Source organism: Sceloporus undulatus, chromosome 6 (genome assembly GCF_019175285.1).
Source record: "Sceloporus undulatus isolate JIND9_A2432 ecotype Alabama chromosome 6, SceUnd_v1.1, whole genome shotgun sequence".
Classification (NCBI taxonomy): Eukaryota; Metazoa; Chordata; class Lepidosauria; order Squamata; family Phrynosomatidae; genus Sceloporus; species Sceloporus undulatus.
The window spans coordinates 98,410,226-98,435,165 of NC_056527.1; the positions used below are offsets into that span (position 1 = coordinate 98,410,226).

A 24,940-nucleotide genomic window follows, 5' to 3' on the forward strand; every position below is an offset into this window, starting at 1 on the left:
TGAAAATGATTGCCAGAACATTTGTGCACCTCTGTAGCAGAGTCAGGGTTCATAGGCCAAACAAAGTTGGGACTTTCTACTTAGCAAGGATAATGGCATGATCTAAGTTCCTCTTGATCTTAGCTGTAGTCCTCATAGTAATTGGGGTGTGTGTGTGTGTGTGAACATGACAACAATACATTAATCCGCTGTCCCTATTGTAATCTCATCCCATGCTCAGACAGTGCTATGGTTTACTATAGCAGCCTGTGGTTTTTTTGGATTGTGGATGTGGCTATGGTTATGATGAGTGCTTGAACTTCAAAATGTACTCACTGTTTCTGAAAAGGGTGAATCCAAATCTATTTCACACACCACTTGATCACACCCAGTCTTGATCTCCCAAAAAAGTCTGATCTGCAGCTACCCGACTGATAACATGTTTTGTTTTTCTCCAGTTTTATTGATATCACGGTTTAGCAGCAGCTTCAGTTTCCAAACCTATTGCAAAGAGAGATCACCTTCCGGCCCCCTCCCCTCCCCCACTGATGCTGGTGGGGTTGTCCCCAAGCAATGGGGGGAGGTATATGGCTTTTCCCAAAAAAAGGGGGACAGAGGTTTAGGAAGCAGGGCTGGTTTTGTTCCCCCCCTTTTTTTTTGTCCCCTCCCCCCACTTCATTTCACACACTTAAAAAAACAAACCAACCCCAAACCAACCATAAACAGGACAAAATCTCAAAAAGACAAAGACAAAATGACAAATGGAGGTGCAAGAGGGAGTGTGAGACAAAACAATTGGAAAAAACCGACATTCCAAACGAGAAGAAACGGGAGGGGGGTATATAGGGAAAGAGCAACACAAGTGGGGACAAAACTAGGACACCTAGGTTCTCCGACCCAGCGTTCTGCCAGCTGAAGTCTGGGAATGGCTCCCTTACCCACCTTAGGCAGTGAACAATCATGCAAACCCCAGAAGAACCAAAAAATCAACTAGGTTTAGGGAAGGAGGGAACAAGACACTTTACCCCCATACACTGACACACACGCATACACAGAATAGTCCAGAATCCGCAGCCTATGTTGGGAGTTGAGATAGGCCCAAATCTGGTTTTTAATGAGGGAGGACCGGGCCTTAATATACTCCACCATGGAGCCTTTTTAAAAAAATGTCACAAGCCCTTTTCCAATTCATGTCAAAGAACTCCGTGGTCTTTCTTCAAGAGGGGTGGAGAGGGAAGGGAGGGCATGACTGTTGTGTACTACTTTTGTGCCACTTTCAAAGCTGTCTCTCCGGGCAAGGTGGTTAGGGAAGGAAGTTCCACCATCCCCTGGTCTCCCTCCTCCTCTGAGGTTAGAGGTTCATGCAGAATGAGGCAAATGATCCTGCATGCATGCTGGCAAAATGGAGGAAACTGCCCTGCCCCACCTATCTCAACTGGGCAGCAGGAAGACTCATTCCCAATCCCCCCAAGAGATCTGTCAAGATGAGAGAAACTAAAGGAGGGAGAGTCTGAAACATTCCCTCAACAAGAGACCTCAGTTAACTTTCTCCTAAATTCCCAGCTGAGAAGAGATTTAAAGACCATACATGGAATGATAGGAGGAGAGCTTCTAATCCCCAAAAATGCCCCTACCCTCTATTTTAACCCTGACAGGAAACTGTGGCTTTAACAGTCAGATCCCCCAACAGTGCAGCCAGTCACCTCCCTCATCAATCTGATGTGCAGGCACACCTGTTGAACTTCTGCCAGTCATGCAGCTTAAAGCCATTGAAAATCAATCGGAACAAAAACGTTGACACCCCGTAAAGCTTCAGCCAAACTCTTCTTCCAGAACAGAGACTCCCCCCAAAACATGCACGTCACAAAGGTTAACCGTCCCCCATTCCCTGTGAAAGGACAAGGGAAAAAGCCTCCTCCTGCTCCCGACATTTGATAACACATGTGCCCCATCCCGCATTAAAAATGCTCCTCCGTGGCTGCCTTTATGGCTTTAGAAAAAAAATGCAACAGGCAGCAATTTTCCTGGGGGAGATGGAGATTGAGGAAGGGCAGGATCTTGCCACCCACTCACAGATGCCCCATGTTGGCAGTTCCTCCAGGGTCGATCAGAGGAAACAGTCCAGAAAGTTCAAAGAGCATGTCGCTGGAACCCTAAAAGAAAGAACAAAGGGGGGAAAACCCCAACATCCAAGTTTTTCACATCTCTCCTTCCCCTATGCTAGTTTTCATGTTAAGAATTCTTTCAGATCCACAGTTACTCTGCTCAGAGCCACTTCTCTGCTCATTGAGATTATAACAAACGTTAGGTGGTGATCGTTCTTGGCCCTGGGAGGCAGAACAGGTGGAATATTTTTGCATTTTTCTAGCCTAGGTTGTTCATTATTGGCCATATGTAGGAGAAACAAAAGGGAAGGAGGTACCTTCTTGGGAGCGCTGAAGGAAAGTGCTTTAAGCACCTGCATCATGTGCAGTAGTTGTAGATCAACTGATTTTGACTTAAGGCCTCCACTCTCCTTTGTTCTTTATGCAAAGAGCTTTTTATTTATTTAGGCAGGCATTTGGCAACTAGGTTGTGGTACTGAAGAAAGCTTTTTAAAACTGGATGGGTGCATTTCTCCCTCTCCCCCCCCCCTTTCATAACTGTATTTCCGTTGTTTTTAATTTGTTTTGCATATTACTGTAAGTCACCTGTTTTATGCTTCAGTAGCAGTTATTTGATTTTATTTTACTTGGAGCTACTTTATGTCCCATGGAGGGAGGAGATGGGTTATGTATAAATCCAAATAAAGAAATATGTTTGGAAGCTTTCATCTGCTTATAATTATACATCTACCCATTCTATCACATAGCCAGTCGTGTTTGCAGTCACAATAGGTAAAAGTAGATTTTTGCAGGATTATTTAGGTGTAACAACGATGACAGTGATGTTGAAATATTAGCCAGGGGATCCTCAGGCACCAAGCTGATGGATAATTATTACAACCGTATATATTCTATTCTAAATTGACTTCATGTATGAGTTGAGGGCAGGTTTTGGGGCCAAAATTACAGATTTTGATATGACCCATAGATAGGTCGAAGGTAAAACTGAGGGGCATGTAACAAAGGATCTAAAGGATGAAGCCAAGGCAAACAATGGCAGAGAATTTAACAAATCCCAGCAGGCATAACTGTACTCACACTAAAGGCTGGATGGAAGAGAGAGTAAAGAGGGGTCAGTGATTCCAGATCAGATTACGCTTTTGTTTTTCACCAGGGGATGGTTTCTTTTTTACATAGGAGATAAAGTACAGTACTTACATTGACCCATGGATAAGTTGACTCTGGTTTGGGGGGGTGTGTCAATTTTTGGACTAACATTTCTAGACTTATACATGAATCTACACAACAGTTTATTCACCATCTTTTAAAAAAAGAAAAGAAAACCTCTGCAAATTGCCTTTTTCTAATTGAGAATCTAAAGGAGACCTCCTCTATTAAATGGGAGCTGACAAATCACAAAAGAAATCTAGTATTGTTGGGTTTTTTTTTTTTGGAGTTTGTTATTAAGTTATGACATATGGCAAACCACTTCTTCCACTACTGCAAGAGATCAATTTGTCCCAGTCTGGCTAGAGCCCTGTTTGCATGACTTTCAGTGCAGAATTCAACCTACCCAAAGAGATGGCCTTCAAAGGGTTGAAAGAAATGAGCCACAAAAAGGGCTGCACTTGAATCCCTCTGGTGGTCACAGGGGGAACTACATGAGGAGCTAGGGTTAGTCAGTCAGTCAGTGGTGCAGGGTGACCAGATGTCCTCCTTTTCCAGGGCATGTCCTACATTTCATCCTTCTGTCCAGGAAGAATTCCACAATGCTCTTCATTTTGAGCATGGCTTGGAAGCCCACTGAGTAAGACCACATTTTACTGTTCTCCTTCAAGAAATTCATCTACTGCAAATAGGTGAATAGGATGGATCCTTCTAAAGTTCTTTTTTCCTAGGAGCAGCAGCAGACAAGACTACTGCTGCCCCAGAGCTGTGTGCATCTTTGCTTCTTGGAGAAGGAAAGAACAGCAAATGTGTTCGGCAATAGGTTGCTGGGGACACATTGCAAATACTGAAAGGTTTTTCCCCCCTTAATTTTGGCACATTGGGTAAATGAAAGGAATAATTTAAATGTAGATTCAGTCAAGGGTTTGTTGCTGGTGAAGTCCAACTTTAAGCATTTGCCTTGCTCAGAGTTCTGTAAGTCTATTCCAAACCAAAAAGGCATTTTAACGAAGATCACTTCATCATAAAAAATACAACATATGTAATACAGCTGTAAACAAACCATATGAAATGAATTTATATTTATATTTTATGCTGAAGCACAAAACAGGTGACTTTTATTTTGTAATGTCCTACATTTTTCTTGAATGGTCTACGTTTTGCAGTGTCTTGTCCCCCTTTGTTAGCTATCACATCTGGTCACCATAAAGTGCAGACATCAGGGAAAGTCTTTGGGGCAAAATTCCAGGGTCTGAATAAGCAAGAAGACCCCCAGTGTAGTAGGGCAAAGTTATAGATTTCATACTTAAATCAGTCTAAAGAGCCCCTTCCTCAATTCCTAGCTACACCACTGCGACTAATGCAGGTAAAAAAACTGGTAACAATTTCCACATTGCTCTATTTCCAACTAAAATTAAGATACTGTGCCAATTTCCCATCTGGCAAAAGTACTCACAATCCCCAGTGATGAAGGACTGGCAGGCCATCTTAATCCGAATGTACAGTTTCTACTACGATACTGGGTTTGTCCCGTGCTGGAGGATTCTTGTTGATGTAGCTGTTCAAAGTCTTTTCCTGGAGGAAAAGAGGAGAAGAGGAAGACGGGAGAATATTACAACTAGCAGTTTTATCACTACCACAACTAGCAGTATTATCACTGGACCACACACCGCTTTTGGCAGAACCCCAGAGGAATGAGAAGATGTAGCTCCCCATTCTTCACTATGCACTAATCCACTAGGGCTGAATTCACACTGCTGAAATAATTCAGGTTGACACCACTTTAATTTCCATGGTTCAATGCTATGGAGTTCTGTTGTTTTGTGAGACTTTTAGTCTTCTCTGTCAGAGAGCTTTGGTGCAAACTACAAGAATCCCATAGCATTCAGCCATGGCAGTTAAAGTGGTGTCAAAAATGTATTATTTCTGCAGTGTGGATGCAGCTTAAGTCCCATAGCTCTCCTTAGTCTTCCACTCCCAACTTATTTAAGTTAAATTTTGGGGTGCTTCCCTTTCTGGTATTTGTTCTTTAGAAGGAGTGCTTTATGTTTTATGCTTGTAATGCATTGTGTTGTTCCTTCTCATGTCCTTAAAATACTACTTGGACACTACAATACCAGCATTTCTTTCAAGTGGTAAGCTGTTGCTGTATCATTACCTCAAGGACTCATCAGAAAGCTGAGCCCCCAAAGGGAAAAAGATCAATGCTTGTTTTACAATACAGAAAACAGTCTGGAACATTATGTTTCTATCAAGTATGTGAGTGGTCTTACATCATTCCTGTTGTTAAAATAAGGACATAAGAAGATAACAGGAACCTGTGCTGGATCAGTACTAGGTCCTTTCTAGTCATAGAATCATAGAGTTGGAAGAGACCACAAGGGCCATCCAGTCCAACCCCCTAGTCCTGACCAGGTGCCCCAGTGGCACACCAAAGGGCAGGAAATTAGTGCCACCTCGCCTCTCTGCCTGTGTCTCCATGAACTGGTTATCAGGAGGCACACTGCCTTTGAGATGAGATAATGTACAGCATTCACAACTATGAGCCACAGAGAGGTTTATCCTCCATGACTTCATGTGATCCCGTTTTAAAGCTGTCAAACATCGTGGCCATCACTGTGCTGTGGTAGTGAATTCTACTACTGAAACTATTTTAACTGTGTAAAATTGATCCCTTTTTCATTCAACTCATTTCCAACTTATAGTGACCCTAAGCTGACCCTGTGATGGGGTTTTCCTGGCATGGTTTGTACAGAGGGGAGTTGTCACTGCCTTCCTCTGAGGCTGAAAGGTTGTGACATGCCCAAGCTCACCCAATGGGTTTCCACTGGTAAGTGGGGATTTGAACCCTTGTTTCCCAGAATTCTAGTCCAACACTCAAACCACTACAACACAGTAGCTCTTGGGTTTTATTTTTTAAATCTGCCCCATTCAGCTCAACTCCAGTACCCTATGTCATAATATTATGAAAGAGAGAAAACAACTTCTCCTAGAGTGCATTCAGACTTATTGAAATGTCCTAGATTTTGTTCCTGTTCTTTCCAATTTTATACTGGTCTAAAATAAACTGCCCTGGGGAGATGGTATAAAAAGTCTCTGATTGTACTGGGAGATGACAAAAATATTCTGGAATAAACAAAACATGTGTGGATCTCCAAAATAAAATCAGAACAGGAAAAAAATATGGGGCTTTCTGGTCTTTTCAATCAGCCTGGATGCATGCGTAGTTCACTTTCTTCCCACAATACACAATTTTGCATACACCCACTGTGTCACACACACACACACACACAATTCAATTCCCATTTCCCCCAAAATGAAGACACCCAAATGTTTTAACATTTTCTCCTGGGGAAACCTGCTCCAGCCCCTTGATCTTTCTGCTTGCCTGCCCCTTTTTGCATTTCCCGCTATAGGCTTTTAAAAAATAAAGTCACCAGAACAGTACATAGTGTCGTTCCTAAAGTTCCCACTACACAATACATACCTCCACCAGCTGATGCCAGTGTTCAATCGGTTTACGTGGGTTTGCCAACATCTCAGCCCAGTGGTCTCTTCCAGGTGTGTCGGCATCACTGCCCACTCGGCACATCCCAATGACTTCGTTGTGCCCAATGCTGAGGACAGAAGGCATATTTTGGTACCAGCCATCCACAGAGGAAGCAGTGAAATGTAAAGATTATCTGGCTCAGAATAGGTTATGCCCGATGGGCATAAGGGTATAACAAATCTGCATAATTCATTTACACTGTGATCTTGGGGATTGAGAAAGACAGCTGAACACTGGAAGATTAACAAGGCAGAATGTTTTTAAGGCTTACTATGCATTTTACCTTGCCACACACTTTGAAAACTAGAAACAGCCAATGCTGATAACAGACAGCCCCTGTAGTCACCAGGATCTTCTTTATGACAAATTTTGGTGCAAGAGCTCATTCAGGAAATTAAGCATTGCTTACTGGATGCATGACAAGGCCCCAATATAACATCTGCTTTGGATCTTCTATATACTCCAGGTAGCCTTGGTCTCTGCTTTTTACATCCTGCCATTCATTAAACTTCCCCTGGAATGGTAGTCTCTGTCTCTATTCAGAGTCCTGATTTCTAGAATCCCTAAGGACAGCATCTTGTTAGTGACATATGCAAGCATAATTCCACTTTATGCTTCTGTAGCTATATTTGGTGGGAGGGGTTGGTGCTATGAAGATAGGCATTCCCCTCCTTTCCTTGCAACAACCAAAGCTCCCCTAGGACTCACTATGCCACTGTGATAGCCCCAACGACTGCCTATGTTTCCAGAGCCAAATACAGTGATGAATGCTAAGACCTCTGGAGGACCCCCGTAGATCTTGGCGGAAGGTGTTTGTGGTCTGCATCTGACTGAGAGTGTAGCCAGATGCTTCTCTAATCTCACTCTCTGATTCTCCTCCAGAAATGGGATGGCCATGGAGTAGGGGCGGCTATCACAGTGACACAGTGCATCCTTGGAGTGGTGACAGGAGCCAAAGTGGAGCTCCACAAGCCATAGTGGATTTCTGCTCACAACCATGTATGATCTCAGCTGAATACTTATTTTCTTGTCAGAACTAAGGGTGGTACAGCAGTGGCAGTAAAATCAAGCCAAAATCCTTGAACCATAACCAGTGGAAAGAACCTTCTGCATAATAAAGGATAATGGAGGGTTAATTATGCAGTTGGTACTGAAGGATCCTGGAGAAGCCATTTCTAGTCAACCCTTCTCTCTTCCCCACCTACTTTTTATTTGTTACATTTATATCAATTCAAGGTGGTATATGTGACCCTCCCCTCTCTTTTTAGCCCTATAGTCATCCTATGGATTGGGTTGAGTTCTAGTCCAATGCGATCACCATTACAGTGTTGACTCTCCTTTTCAACTGGTGTGTGAATGTTTCTCACCAATCATAATCCATGACTGCCAACGTGATGCTGACGTGTTCCATGCTGTCCTGGGGAATGTCAAAGACAAGGGCCTCGTTGTAACTGGGGTTGAGGGTATTCTTCTTGATGGACGTCTTGCGCTTCTTCAACCGCCGTCCTTCACACATAAGGGAGGCCTTAACATAAGGATCTGAAGAGAGACACAGGAAGGGTGGAAGGAGGAGATAGTTATGATAAGGAGTGGGAATTGGTCCAAACTAAAGGCAGGCAGAGTTCAAACCCATGCTGCCTGTTACCTACCTTCCACATTTGTCCCCAACCCTGCCTCTGAAAACTACCATCCAGGACCACCATTGGCAGAGTGAGGAAAACACCTCAGGTGACAGGTGCTGGGGTGGCAGCAGGTTCTTCCTCAGGGAGCCTCCCAACCACTCATATCTTTGGCATACAGAGATATGAGTTGTAGTTTTAGCCCTTATTGGCTTAAAATAATGAGGATGGCTTAGTCAATATTGTGGTTGTTGGACAACATTTCCCAGTCCCATCTAAGCTGGTCTTTGGTGGCTGGGAAGCAATGCCTATGATTGGCTAGTCTGCTTTCTCCTCTATCAGCCCCACAGGAGGTCAACATGGTAAGGCCTGATCCACACACACAGCAAAATGATTTAGTGGAATGGGCAGGAGCTGCAAGGGGAGGGGAATGACATTCCCAAACACTTCTATGTGCTGAATAATTCCCTGTAAACAGAAAATTACATTACACCTTTCTATCTTGATCCATTGGCTGTTTTTTCTTGGAAGTCAGAAACCAGCACAGCTCCACTGCAAATCATGATAGGAGATTCAGATCTTGGGAAATGTTACTCTTTTAGACTACAACTCCCACAATCCCTGAACAAAGATGGCCAATGGCCATGCTGATAGAGGGATCTTGGGAGTTGCTGTCCAAAACATTTCTGAGTAGATATCAATCTACCTTTTGCTCACTCCTACCCTAGTTGTCTTATTTATTTCCCCATCTGCTCTGTACCGTTTTGTTTCTTTCCTTATACTTGATCTGCCCCTTCCAACCAGCCCAATCTGTCCCCTTGGCCCTCAATCTACCCCAGTCTACATCTCTACAATCCCACTGCTTTTGCCCAAATGTTAATATTAACAGCCTGGGGATTCAGAATTTTTGCTCACCAGAAAATCCAGTCAGGTCCATGGCTTTCAGGTTGGTGGCCTTGATTATGGTGACAGTGAGACGTCCGGCTGTGGGCAGGTAACAGAGGGAGAAATTCAGCTCCCCCAGATCTGCTTTTTCCTATGGGAGATGGGAAAAAGCCCAGAGTGTGCTTTAGGATCCATGACAAAAATGATAATGATGATGATTTCAATGATAATAATAATACTATTAAAACATTACTGGGGATATTGAAGCAGAGGCTGGAGAGCCACCTGTCAGGGATGCTGCAGTTACATCCTGCATTGCAGATCTTGTGCCACGCAGGGGGTTGGATTATGCACTCACTAAAAGCCCCTTCCAACTCTACACATCCATGATTCAATCTGATGAAAAAGTCCCCAGACAAGAGAAGGAGAGCTGAGCTTGCTGGATTTTAGTCAACACTACCCTTGGATAGGTGTGCACCTCCATCTTCCAATCTACTTGCAATTCTGACATAAGTGAACTAGGAATGGGGCTAAAATACTGTGTTTTTCCAGAAGCTATTGAGATATATCAGCCTCAGTGGGAGGTGCAGCCCAACAGCCACTGGGAGGGACACACATTCCTCATTACTAAGCACTTCTCCTAACTGCTGCTCATGGTGTTTTAAGGGAAACTTGCTTATCCTTATTGAAACCATTCATCAATAAGAAACCCATGAATTCTCCCTGAAAGCATGGTGCCAATATTAGAAATACTCCCCCTATTTAATAATGACAATACATAAAATCCAGGGAAAGAACACTTCAGTCTCCTAGGACACTCTTCTCACTGACCTCAAAGTGGCAAATTTAGAGCAAAGGATTTTCAGAATGTTTGAGCAGATTAACTCGCGTACCACACCTTTCCAGTTCAGGGGTCCATTGGTATCTGAAGGGGTTTGGGTCCAGGACCCCTGTGGATACCAAAATCTGTGGATGCTCAGTTCCCATTAAATACAGTGGCATAGTAAAATGGTGTCCCTTGTATAAAATTGCAAAATCAAAGTGTTATTTTTGGTGTGTGTGTGTGTGTGTATTTATTTAAAGAGTTTCAAGCTGTGGATGGTTGAATTTGTGGACAAGGTATAAGTGGATACAGATATCACTAGAAATCTGTATCATCAGTCCTCAGTACACTACGTGTATTAATAGGTTTCCTATCAAAATAATTGCTTGTTCATAACATGGTTGATTCCTCCCACCTTAAGCCCATAGACATTTGATTTCATGCATCTGATGAAACAGACTCAGCCTATGAAAGCTTATGCTACAACCTTCTTTTTTTCAGTTGGTCTCAAAGGTACTACAATATCCCTTTGCATACTGATCCAGATTAACACAGCTGTCTTTGCATTCTTCTGCCAAGTTATTTATATTCCACCTTTCCTCTGTGCTGTCTTTCCAAGTAACTCACTAGAAATGCAACCATGATAATAATAAAAAAAAATCAGAAATATAAAAACAATACAAATACAACAACAGTCTCAGATAAGAGTAAAAAGAGTAAAGAATCAGGCCATACAATCCTTGTTTTAACAGAAAGGTTTTTTTTTAAATTTGATACCCAAGATAAAAAAATGTAGCTGCCTGCTAAATTCATGAAGAAAGACTGTGTCTTAAGTAAGGAACCAGGGCACAGATGAGAATCCCTCTTCATCAACCATGGCTTGCCTCACCTCTGGCATTGAGACCACCCTGAAGAGAGAGTTATCACTGGATAGAATTAAATGATATAGCCATGCTAGTCTGTAAAATCAGTATGTAGAGAGAGATCTTGTAGCACCTTTGAGACTAACTGAAAGAAAGAAGTTGGCAGCATGAGCTTTTGTAGACTTAAGTCTAGTTCCTCAGATGCACTGGACAGTTTAAAATGGGTGGGCAACTTGTTACCCTTCAGATGTATACCTTCTAACTAACCCAATTTTGTAGGGACAGTCCCAATTAATCCCCTGTTGTCCCATTTTTCCAGCTACTTTTAAAATGTCCCAGTTTCTCTCTTCTCCTCTTACTTTTGCCTGCTGTCCTCAACTTACTTCAGTCATTGCAAACAGAGTTTAAAGTGTAACACATAGTTTGCACTCAATGAACTTAGCAGGGGGGAGAGGAGGAGATGGAATCTTGCTCTTCCCAGTGGTTTTAGGCAAATGCAAACTGCTGCAGCATCTCTTAGCTTGAGTGTTCTTCCTCATGCATAACTTCTTCTGTCTTTACCACACTCTAATGCTGTTTGGCCAGATATGTCCCAGTTTTCATCTGTGAAATGTTGGCGGGCATGCACTTCCTGTGCATCCAGATGTGCTAATGTAACCTAGGAAGTTACATCATCCCCCGTGAAACTGCTTGCCTCTGGATTAGATCCAGATGTAGATTAAAGTATACCTGAGGGTCTATATACTCTGGTACCAGATTGCATCTGACCTTGGAAGTTAAGTAGGGTCAGCCTTGGTTAGTACTTGGGATGGGATACTGCCAAGAAATACTAGGTGCTGTAGGCTGTATTTCTGAGGAAGGTACTGGCAAAACCTCCTCTGAGTATTCCTTGCCTAAGAAAACTTTATGAAATTCATAGGGTCGCCATATGCGCACAAGCGACCTGAAGGCCCATACACACAAAGTATACATATTGAAGTTGTTGGGACCTGGCTAATAATACTCAAAATGGCTAATAATAAAATATATAGCGCACAGCATTATAACCTGAAATAAAACAAATATATTAAAAACACAATCGAACGCATTGCAACAAAAGGCACAGCCAGCATCCCAACCACTAGTTTGATTTCAACAACTCTAGTTGAAACATGACCAAGACAGGATTCGATCCACAGCTCATCAAATACAAAAGAAAGTTATCAGATCGAAAATGAGAACATTATTCAGATTTCATTTCTTCCTACTCAGAGCTACGTTATCAGTTCATAAAGGAAAACTTCATTCAGATTTCATTTCTTCCTACTCAGAGCTACGTTATCAGTTCACAAATGAAAATATTATTCAGATTTCATTTCTTGCTACTCAGATTAAACATTAGATTTTGAAAGGCTATTAAATTTTTGAAAGACTATTAATAATTACCATAATGAATCAGTTATCACCCATTCACTCCCTCAAGAGGGCTTTTTCCTTGAGCTGTCAACCAGGCTATGTTTTCTCATGTTTGGGTTATGCAAGCGCACACAGAAGTAAAATTTACATGTGTGAAAATTATAACCAGCTTTCACAAACAGTAGGAATGAAAACATGGCACATTTATTCCCCTTCTATAAAGGCCAAGCAAGGAAATATTCTTTTTTTAAAAAGACACAGCTGAATTGGGGCACATTTACAAATCCCAGCCTTTTAGCTGAGGCTTTCACACAGATAATGACTTTTGAGCATTGGACTATGACTCTGGAGACCAGAGTTCAAATCCTGGCTTGGCCACTTACTAGGTGACCTTGGGCAAGTCACACTCTCTCAGCCTCAGAGGATGGCCATGGCAAACCTCCTCTGAAGAAACTTGCCAAGAAAACCCCATGATAGGGTTGTGTAAGTTGGAAACGACTTGGAGGCACACAACAAACCATTCTACATATATAAACTGGTTTTCATTACAATTAAGCATGTTAGCTCCCTGCAGCTTCTTGAAAAAAACAACTCTGCCTTCAATGCAGTGGTTCCCAATCTTCCTAATGCCGCGACCCTTTAATACAGTTCCTCATGTTGTGGTGACCCAAACCCATGAAATTATTTTTGTTGCTGCTTCATAACTGTAATTAAATAGGTGTTTTCCAATGGTCTTAGGCGACCCCCATGAAAGGGTCATTCGACCCCCAAAGGGGTGCCGACCCACAGGTTCGGAACCACTGCTTCAATGGAATGGTACTTTCCTGAAAGCAGAATATTTCAACACCTCAGAGTTAATTAATTCTGGGACGTTTACCTTTTAAAACTTTTGCATGTTTTAAAATTATTTTATATTGTGATTATATTTTAATGTGAAAGTATTGTGTGTTTTTTTAATCGGCTCTTTCTGGGAGCTGTCTTGGGTCCCAGTTTGGTAGAAAGGTGGCATACAAATAAACTAAAACAAATAAGCAGCCTCTTCACCTTGTAGTCTCCTGTGTCTTATAGCCTTATAGATTCCAGGATGTTTATGACAAGTCATCACTTTGAAGGTTTATGACCAGTGCTACAATTGTCATTTTACGGATCCCATTTTAATCTAATCCAATCCCCACTGTGCATATATACATGATGCCTGAATATTGCATATTGAAGTAGCAGGCTGTAATCAGCAAAAGCTCATGTTAAAATAAATCTATTAGCCTTAAAGGTACCACGTGACTTCTTTTCTTTCCCTTCTCACTTTCTTTTTGAACAGAGAAAAACAAAGAATCCACCGCTTTTCAGAATGCGGCTGGTCTTCAAAGGACTTTCTCCAAATTTCATATTAAAAGGCTTTTCCATTACATGAATACAGATATGCCGGAATATTTTTGATTTTCTGTAAAAGCTAGTGCTTGCTAGCCCAGATATCAGTGTATGTGGGTGGGAATGCTGTTTTAAAATGCATATGAACCAATATTTGTATTAAGGGGGAAGTGCCACTGGATATAAATCTCCATACAAAGACTTTCAAATATTCTAAAGGTTCAGTGTAACTCCCTCCTCCATCCCCATTTCATTTCTTTTGATGAAGAAAAGCCAGATGACTAATACACAAGTTCTTTATACAGTATATTCAAGACGCTGATAAATCTGCAAAATTAAAGTCCCAGCACATGCATGTTCTATTGAACCAGGCAAATATCCTGAATATCTTTTATGGGGGTCAATAGGGTTTCCAGATCTCAGGGCCAGGCCCTACTTCTCCATACCTCAGGTTGCAAGAAGGAATCTCAGGGCAAGAGTACTGTCCTGAAAAAAGTACTTTTAGGGCAGTATTCTTGTGGTGTATGTTACAGGCTGCCTTGTTGTAGTAGTCTTTCATGGTTATCTCTTCCCCATTCAGAGAACAATCAAGGCCGGGGCCCCACAGATGAGACCAATAGGCAGGGGTCTATCTATGGGGGACAGAGCATTTCCTCCCAAAAAAGAATTCTGCTTCCCAATGAAATTTTCCTGCAGTCCCCAAATTTCTAGCATTGCAGAGCACAACAAACTGAACTTCCAATTAACACAAGGTAGCAAAAACAAGCTCCACCTTAGCTTCATAACAATCCTGTGAGGTTGGGCAGTGTGAGAGAAAAAGAGAGATCAACGAGCCCAACCATAAGTGAGCTTTTATGTTTCACCAGAGATTAGAACCAGCATCTCCCAAGTCCCAAGCCAAAACTCTAAATACTATACCATGCTATGTACATGTCTCTGAGAGTAAGGACGGCACATACAGCCACTGCATAATTAGTGCTGATCATTCTGGGATGAACTGCTGGATACCAAGTGATGGCATGAATACAAAGATGATCAGAAATGCCACAGATGATTCAGACCTTCCAATATGAAACGTGACAATCAGCAAGGTAGAAAAGAAAACCTATCTTCCATTAGTGGTGAATTCAAAGATATAGCTGTGTTAGTCTGTAGAATCAGTATGTAGAGAGCTCTTGTAGCACCTTTGAGAATAAGTGAAAGAAAAAATTGGCAGCATGAGCTTTGGTAGACTTTCGTCTACTTCCTCAGATGTCTATGAAAGCGCATGCTGCCAATTTCTTTCTTTCAGTTAGTCTCAAAGGTGCTACAAGAGCTCTCTACATACTATCTTCCATTAATGCATCTTAGGTCTAGTTTTCACTGTGGTGTTAAACCAGATTTTGGACTCTACTATTAGGGAATCTACCTGCAGGTGGTGTTCTCCAGCCACTGGATGTTCTTCCTAAACTCTTAGCATGTAGAAATCTAACATTTTGGGAAGAACACCAAGATGATCTTCTCCCTAACACCTAGGGTTCCATGTGAAGGGAATATTTCTCTAATGGAAAAGACTGGATTCTGTGAGTTCCAAAGGTCCAGTCTGTCACCTGAGGTGTGAATTAGGGTAAGGATTTCTTGTCACTTAACACATGGGCTGACACTCCATGTGTTAATTGCTTTCCCTTTGCAAGAGTGTTTGTGTTATCAGCAGTAGCTTGGCAAATGACCTATCTCAATAATGTAATTGGTACTGTCACTGTTTTCTGCATTTAATTTCCTTCTGACCTCATTGTCTACAGTTCCACTCCACAACCATGTCTACCGTATATTGTCGTTGTGTGCCTTGAAGTCATTTCCAACACATGGCAACCCTAAACCGAACCTCTCAAGGGGTTTTCTTAGCAAACTTCTTCAGAGGGGGTTAAGGTCACTGTCATCCTCTGAGGCTGAGAGAGCGTGACTTGCTCAAGGTCACCCACTGGGTCTCTATGGCTGAGCTGATATTTGAAGCCTGGTCTCCAGAGTCCTAGTCCAATGCTCAAACCACTACACCATGCTGGCTCCTCTACTGTATATAAAAAACACATGAAATTCAGGATATAATTTAATGCATCTGATAAACTAGACTAGACATGCTATAATAAATCACCTAATCTTTACGGTACTATAAAACTCTTTGTGGCTTTCATCTATGGTACATAACAGTAGAGCAGAGTAGGCTGATAACTTCTAAAAGCCTAGCAAATCTTCACCATCCCAAAGACATTGTGGACACCAGACACTGCTGTATTAGCATCGACCTTCTTCCTCTCCTAGGCTTTAATCTTTCTCACAGGCTGCAGCCACACCGTAGAAATAAAGCAATTTGACACCAGCTTAACTTCCATGGCTCAATGCTATGGAATTCTGGGATTTGTAATTTGGTGGGGCACCAGAGCTTTCTGACAGGAGAGGCTAAATATCTCACAAAATTACAAATCCAGAATTATATAGCACTGAATCATGACTGTTAAAGTGGTGACAAAATGCTTTATTTCTGCTGAAAATGCTTGTTGGGCTCTACTCCTCTTTCTAAATCTAGTAAGATGGTTCCCCCTTACACTGCCTACCTATAATCTGAAAGATTCCCTTGGTATTATTTAGTTATTTATTTAAAATATTTATATATTGCCTCTCAGGGCCAAACCCTCCCACAGTGGCTCACATCCGAACAATAAATCAATAGAATTACAATGCCAGACTGAACCTACTCCCTATGTGGATGGAATAATGTCTTGAGTTTTTTTGGAGGTGTGAAATTGGCATTGCATCAAGCGAGCCCTTACTTGCAGTGTGAAATGCTACAGCCCTGATCTAGGTGTACTACTCAATGAGAAATCAAGCTTTAAAATAGTTCTTTGTGGATCGAAGTTATTCTCTATTTGACCCTAGATTAGTCAAAGCAGCAGAAATGGGTGGATGGGTGGTAGACTGGCTCTACTGAGACTAGCATGGCTTTCTCTTTGAAAACTAAATCTACTGGTGATTTGTAGTAGATCAGCATGGGTCCTCAATGAATGTTTGCATATACATAATGAGATATCTTGGGGATGGGACCCAAGTCTAAACACAAAATGAATTTATGTTTCATATACACATAGCCTAAAGGTATTTTTATACACAATATTTTTTTAATAACTGTGTGCATGAAACAATGGTTGTGTACATCGAACCAAGCAAAGTGTCACTATATCAGCCCCCCATGTGGACAATTTTGGATCTTGGAATATTTCGGATATCAAAATTCCAGATAAGAATATTAAAATCCCAACCTGTAGCAATTTCTTGGTCCTTTCCAACTCTGTGATTCTATAACTTGGTGTTCAACAACATCTGGCAGGCTGCATGATTCCCACCCATGATCTTGACCCTATCCAAGTGTTATGTGCTGAATAGCTATGATCCTTTCTACCTTGCCCTCACCAGTAGCTGCTTGACAGGCAGAAAATGAACGACTTCCTGGTAAAGAGATGCAATGGTGGGAAGAGCTGCACCTGTGGCATTCCTGCCTGCACTATGGTCATGGTGGGTACAACAGCTTTAAAAGGGAGTAGGGCAGGGAATTGGGGGCAAACTGGGGGTTTCCATTCCCAAGCTAAATATAAATGTACAGAAGAACTTCCACACCCATAGGTTAAGGTATAGGGATCCTAAACACACACATACACACTGAAAGCGGCAACATTAAGACAGCCTAGCATGGAAGCAGAGAGACAGACTAAGAAGTTTAGCTGTTGGCAGCCAGGGTGGGAGTGGGTGCCAATCTTCCCCATGTTGTGCATGGTTTTCTGTGTGAATATTTTATGCCCCTTTACCAGCTCGATCCCATTTACAGCCTCATCAATATGAATGAAGCTTTCCCCTCCTTTCCTCTCCTCTGGCTGGCACTCCTCTCCTCCTCATCACTACCACCTTCCAACTCCACTCCCCCACTCCAGTCCTTTGGTCTGCTTTGTCAACTCACTTGTTTTGGGGCAGGTAAGGGCTTTGTTGGCTGCCAGCCAGGACAAGCCCCATGGGGACCAGGGTTGAGAGAGAAAGTGCACAAGAGTGGTGCGTGGTGGAGCATGACAGGGCAGGGCTGAGCAAAGAGGTGGTGGGGGAGAGGGAAAGGGGAATTTGGGGCTGGAAAGATGGGAGAGGAATTGCCAGCCTCCTTATGCTGGCACTGATCCGAAAGCATTGCCTGTGAAATATGCATGGACGTGCCAAGTTAGGATAATTGTACCCTCTGGGTAACCTTGGGCAAGTCACATTCTCTCAGCCTCAGGGGAAGACAATGGCAAACCTCCTCTGAATGAATCTTGCCAAGAAAACCCCATGATAGGTTTGCCTTAGGGTTGCCATAAGTCGGAAATGACTTGAAGGCACACAACTCACTCTCTTTCTCTCCCTCTTTCTTCCACTCTCTCTTTTGGGAAATATGTCCAGAGGGTAGCTATGTTGGCCATACAGAAAAGTATGTTATTGTACTTTGTATAGTTATTTATTTATTTATTTATTTATTTATTTTGGGCAGACAGAAAACACTTCCCTAGAACTTGGGGAAAGTTACTCCTTTGGACAACAAAGAGGCCTATCCAGGCAATTTTTAAATTAGGAGTTTTAAAGTATGAATTGATTGGTTTTAACTGATGTTACGTGCTTTATAACTGGTATTCCACGTCCAATCTCTTGCTGTATTTTAAACTGTTGTTGTTGTTCTCCGCCTCAATCCATAGCGAGAAGCAGGTAAGAAATAAATATTATTATGAATATGATTATGACTATTACAACTCCTAGGACTGCCCAGCCACCATGGGCAATTGCCTTCTGCTTCCAAGAAGAGTCCAACAATTCAGGTTGCTGGGTTGAACCATAACAATAAATCATTTCTAGCAGTTTTTAATCTCTACTTGGCAGAAATGTTTTGTAAAGTTAATAGCCTTTAATTGCACATCCAAGACTAAGTCACATCCAAATACATACAGTAGGGATGGTTCACAATATATTGTGCTGGGAAAATTGCCCCATTTCCACAACAGCTACTGTGGAGACTGCAAGTAAATTCAGAAAGGACAGAGAAGATGGGAGAGGGCATAATTGTCCCTGCTAGTCTAAAAGACCTGAAAAACCTAGCTCTTTTTATAACACCACTGTTTCTGTTCACCATGCAGTTATTCAAGGCACTAAAATGTCATTAGGAGACAATAAATAAATAAATAAATACATTTTAAAAAATGGAGACAGCTTTTATAGTTCATAAGAATACTTTTTTCAGAGTCGATTTTTTACAACTCTGATTTGATATAACCTCCACCTTGAGAGGTTGGAGTGTAAATCTGACAAAAAATGATTTGGGCCCAAGGACTGACAATAGCTTGTGAAAGTTACAAGTCAGTAGTCCTGCTGTCTAGGGAGATTCTGAGAGTTATAGTCCAAAGAAGTAACAGTCGTAAATTTTGCAATCTTTTCAGGGTCACCCAACCAGCACCAGTGGAGAGAACAACCACAGACAGGAATGCTGCCAGGGGAGTTGCATCTTCCAGAGTGCACATGCCATTCTGCACTTTTTTGTGTTACATCTCTTCCATTCATAAATCACATCCTCCTTTTAAAAGAAGAAGAGGTAGGAACTTTAGCATGGGGTTTCCCAGATGCAGGAATTCAGTGAATGAATAACAAGCAGCTATAAAATACTTTCCTCATCTTTAATGTCCAAAGGAGTAGGTGTGCTAAGCTGCTGAAGCATAAACAACAGAGTCTGTAAAAATCTTAACACATTCATTACCCCTATAAGCTTTACTGGCCTATAGCCCCATTGATAAGATGCAACAACCCGAACTAGTCTAGTCACTGATTTAGTCACTTGGTGCAAAGAAACTCCAAAGGGAGATTAAAGGGAGAATCTGTCAATTTGTAATTCATTAGGAAGTTCCTGGCTGGCACAAGAGGTCTGAATTGGGATAAGGGTTTCTTATCATACTACTTGTGTTAATTGGCTTTCCTAGGGCCAAGAGGTTCATGTTATCAGCAACAACAGTTTTGTGAATGGCTAGGGTTAACAACATAATTGCTCAACTGTCAGGACCTGGCTGTCTGCATTCAATTTCTCTCTGATCTCGCTCTCTATAATCCCATCCCTAGCCTTATACTTTCTTATTCTCTGAAATTCTGGCTAACACTATTTGTCTCTGATGCTGCTGGCTATAACTGATGAAACCTTATAGTATAATAAATCTGGTACCATTGAAAGTGCCACAGGATTCTCTAATGCTCACTATATCTTTCACACACATTCACTCTCTAATATTTACAACAATCCTATAATGCAGGCATGTCCTATTTTTGCAAGAAAAGGTAGATGTGACCTTTCACAGCATCCTTCTCATGAATGATGAACACCACAGACACAACTACGGTAAAACACTTCTCTTTATAGATGAGTTTTTATTCTTGACCCTGGGTTAATGTAAATATTACATGGAGGAAGAGAGGAATGGGGGCAGCAAGGACCTTATTTTTCTCACTCCACTCTGCCCCAGGGAGAATGTTGAAATAGGTACAAAAGAGCTGCAAATGGATTGTGATATCATCTATTCTTGCTGTGTACTGTACTACCCAGAGTGTTACAACAACCAGGAAGTTTTCTTTAAAAAATTGGGTAAAGTTGGTGACATTAAAATAGACCCACACAATTTAGGTAGGACCTAATTGTCTTCCTCACTAAAGGTATTTACGATAGGTATCTTATAAATGATGGGACCCCTGAGCAGTTAACTTTCACTAATCAGATAGACTGGACGGTCTGGACCACAATTCTTGCCACTCAAAAAGCATGGAGGGCATTAGGTGGGCAGGCTCTTTCAAGCCATCTATAAGCTGAGAGTAGGATTTGGGAGTTATAGGTTTCTGTCTCCACCGAGCGATGAAATTCTCTAGGTGACCCTGGCCATTCACAGTTTGATCAACATCACAAGATTGTTGTGAGGAGCATACAAGCTCAAAGAGCCATGCACACCATCTTGAGGTTATCAGAAGAAAACAAAATAGAAGTTAGCCTCCATTTGTGCTTCTAAACATTACAGAAGCACACGGTTTGTGTTTCTGAACATTACAGGAACACTCCAAGCTCTCTGCCCAGGAGAGACCTTTATAACAGCAAGTATGTAAAAGTAATTTTCTGTTCACTTCCTGTTTTTATAAACGGTCTCTCCTGGGCCAAAAATGGACTATCACCTACACAATAAAAATATGCCCACATCCCCTAAAGGGCATTTGGGGACAACAAAAAAAGGCCATTGGAGGACATACAAACAGCCCTGGAGGCTGCATGCAGCAAGTGGGCCACACTTTCCCCACCCCCAGACTACAACTTCATAGACCAATCTATGCCAGTGATTTCCAAACTTTGGTCCTTCAGGCTTTTGGACTTCAACTCCCAGAAGCTCCAGTCAGCTTGACCAACAGTCAGGAATTTTTTGCAGCTGAAGTCCAAAACATCTTCAGGACCAACGTTTGGGAACCACTAGTCTATGCTATAAAGCAGAAGAGGGATACATGCCAAGAACATCTGGAGGGTCAGAGGTTTCCCAACCCTGGGTCTACATCAAGACTGCCCAAGTCTTGGGGTCATATATGGCTTCGCTAGGCTGCTTTTGCAGCCTTTGAGCTACTCATCTTTTAAAGTGATTTCTTGCCCTTCCTGGAATTAATTAAATAAAGGTGCAGCCTCCTTTCCGCTATTTATGCCAGCTTTACAGAGCTACAAGTGGGCTTCTGGGTTGGTTGGTTTGTTGGCATTTTTTGCTGTCTGTGTTTCCCCCAGAAAGACCTGGGGCTCATATTGATAGCTGCACATTCCTGGCCTACACTTAGAAACAGTGGCTCCCCAGAGTTTCAAACTGAGCCTTTCCTCAGACCTATCAGGGATTAGACCAAGACCTTCTGAATACAAAGCATATGTTCCATCAAGCAGCTGCATGCATCCCTTGCTACAGATGATGTACACAGTACTTTCTCTCCTTTCTTGCTCTCTCCATATATATAGTATTAGTCATATTTTTTTTTGCTAAGTCATCTGTAGACATTTCTTGTCACAGTGAAATGTTGAACAGCTGTTTACAAACTGGAGACAAATTCTGATGTAAAGAATCTTCAAAAATTTTCTCACCCTCAACAAGAACAGACATGTCATGCTCTTTTTTGGACACCAGCAACAGCAGCAACACCAATCATATTCTGGGGCCAAAAATATTGTATTTTACATGAAGTACAAAGCTCTACCCAAACAACTGCATTTTGTGTGAAAAACAATATTTTTGAGCAAAAGAACCTTTATAAATTTTTCTTTGGTGAAGCTGGGTGTGAACATTTCAAATGTCTCTTATATGCAATAACAAAAACAATCCCAAGATGTTACATCCATGATAAGTGACAGCTAAGAAGGCATCAAATGTTTATGGAAGAAAGGAGGCCTTTTTGGACAAGGGAGCAAGATATTCCATGGAAACCTCTGTGCTCTTTCTGTTTGTACATTCAGGGCTGCTTAGGCACCATCCTCTGTCTTCTACTGGCATCTAAGCAGCTTTGTCTTCCCTCCTCACTATATGATCCCAGACCATTAGGGATGAAATCACTTGTGCCAAGCATCAGCAAAACAGATCTGGTCCTACAGCCATGTCACTGAAGGTAAACATAGCCAATTCAGAGAGAGGGCAATGCTTGTTCATATCAAAAGAAGGCAGGGGACATGTCTTGGCTGCCACTGAGGCAGGTGGTATGAAACTTCAGAGTGTTTTTTGCCCGCTGTTCCACACCCACAACAGTGTAGGCACACTTCTCAGTGTGTATATACAGTGCTATTGATTGCAGTGACCATTTTGGGTTTGTACTTATCTTTTCTCTTGGAAATGTGGAATGTTTTCTTTGTTTGTTAGTTGGTTAGCTTTAAAGCCTGCCCTGAATCTGACAATCCCAAGAGACGGCATAATCAATAGCACAACCTAAAATAATCTCACAAATCAATGTAGAATCTGCAAACAGAACCAGGCATGTGCACTTGGCTTCAAATGGATGAACAGATATATTTGAACATGGTGTCAAAATGAGAGCAACATTGGCACCCACTGGGCTTCCAAGGGGAGGGAATTCCACTACCAGTGCATCACCAACACAGAGTCCCATCTCCTTTGTTTCCAAATGGTATATTGCTCCCAATGATGGAACACAGGTGATATCCACCCCAGCAAATCTTATTAAATATGGAAATATATACAGTAACAGCTTCTTCTTCAAATATCTAGGCCCTAAATTAATGTAAAGACATACAACTGAGCACAAACGTTAGAATTGTACAAGCCAATGTATCTCCTATTACTAATATGGATCTGAGAGCTGGACAGTTAAGAAAGCAGATAGGAAAAAAAAATCAATTTATTTGAAATATGGTGCTGGAGAAGATTGCTGAGGATACCATGGTCAGCTAAGAAGTCAAATAAATGGGTACTAGAACAGACTGAACTAGAAATCTCTCCGGAAGCCAAGATGACAAAACTAACCACATTACCGCACTAGCCTCTTATAGGGCTGCTATTCCACATTTACAGCTCTGGCTGCCTCCTGTTGCGTTCTGGGTTTGTAGCTCAGTGAGGCCTAAGAGCTCTCTGGCTCAGAATTCTAAATGCACCTCCCTAAACTGCAAATCCCAGAATGCAAAAGGAGGCAGCCAGAACAGTAAAAGTGGAATAGCAGAGCTATAAGAGTATAGTGCGGTAATCTAGCAAGGCTGTCATACTTTGGCTGCATCAAGAGAAGGCATGATTCATTGGAGAAAACAATAATGCTAGGAAAGGTGCAGGGAAGGAGAAAACGGGGAAGGACGCATACTAGATGGATGGATAAAAGAGGTCACAGGTGTGAATTTGCAGGAATTCAACAGGGCAGTGGAAGACAGGAAATCTTGGAGATGTCTCATCTACAGGGTTGCTATAGAATGGCAAAAAGAATGGAATTTTGGGCAATTTGTAATAGTGGTGGGACTGGCAGAAATGCAGTGGGCCCTTGGTATCTACTGGGGTTTGGTTCCCGGACCTCCCATGGATACCAAAATTCATGGATGCTCAAGTCTCATTTAATACAATGGCATAGTAAAATGGTATCCCTTATGTAAAATGGTTAAATCAAGGTTTGCTTTTTGGAATGTGCATCTGCATCTGTGTATGTGTGTGAGTGTGTGGATTTTTCTTTTCCCCAAAGCTATGGGTAAAGAATCTGTAGATGCAGAGGGCCAAGTGTACCTCATTGTACAGTATGTACAGCCAGACCAGCACCATTCACAGAGATAAGAAACAGGTATTAAAATGCCCAGAAAAGCAGAAAAATGTCCTAAAGTGGGAGAACCCCAAAGAACTCCAAAGTGGGAGAACCCCAAGAATTCAATCACAGAATGCTAACTGACTGTCAGAAGGAAAAACAGCAAAGGGGGTGGGTGGGATGGAATGGAGTATGCCACAAAAGGGCATGGCTGGCTGGCACAAGCACTCCATGGGGCAGCATCTATTTGCTTCCGGGCCGAATACAAGGTGTTGGTTATCACCTATAAAGCCCTAAATGGTTTGGGCCCAGGGTACTTGGAGGACCGCCTCTCCCCATACAACCCGCCCCGCACTCTCAGATCGGGAGGGAAACATCTCTCAAGAGTTCCAGAGACTAGGTATATTATGTCTCAGAGGGCATTTTCAGTTTCGGCCCCTCAGCTCTGGAACTCTCTCCCTTGTGAGCTCCATGCAGTCACCTCCCTTGACGGTTTTAAGAAAGATCTAAAGACTTTTTTATTCCGCCAGGCATTTCCTCCATGAGCCTGCTGACCATACTTTCCCCCCTGGCTATGCAATTGGTGTATGTCATCTATTCTGCCACTTGTATGGGGATGTTTTTATATGGATTTTATCTGTTTTTAGTATATGATGTTGTATGGGGGGTTGTACAGTATTTTGTGATTTACGATGTTTTTACTGTTGTATTGTTATTATTGCTGTTCACCGCTATGATCCTTGGAATAGAGGTATATAAATAAACTATATTATTATTATTATTATTATTATTATTATTATTATTATTATTATTATTATTATTATTATTATTATTATTATCATCTCAATGCAGCTCCCACATGCCAGTTGAGATGCAGGGAATCCTTCAGCTGC

At 41.9% G+C, this 24,940-nt stretch overlaps 1 protein-coding gene across 2 annotated transcripts in view; it reads right to left on the reverse strand.

Moving 5' to 3' along the window:
• Window positions 1–437: 437 nt before the first annotated feature.
• SYT3 (synaptotagmin 3) overlaps window positions 438–24,940 on the reverse strand; it is a 42,362-nt gene continuing 17,859 nt past the window's right edge. For both annotated transcript variants that reach the window (XM_042471058.1, XM_042471057.1), the window contains exons 6-10: window positions 9,315–9,435; window positions 8,148–8,319; window positions 6,718–6,847; window positions 4,687–4,805; window positions 438–2,132 (exon numbers count right to left, since the gene is read on the reverse strand). In XM_042471058.1, the coding sequence (XP_042326992.1) occupies window positions 4,719–4,805; window positions 6,718–6,847; window positions 8,148–8,319; window positions 9,315–9,435 (510 nt within the window). In that variant the 3' untranslated portion in view covers window positions 438–2,132; window positions 4,687–4,718. The remainder of the gene's footprint in view (window positions 2,133–4,686; window positions 4,806–6,717; window positions 6,848–8,147; window positions 8,320–9,314; window positions 9,436–24,940) is intronic.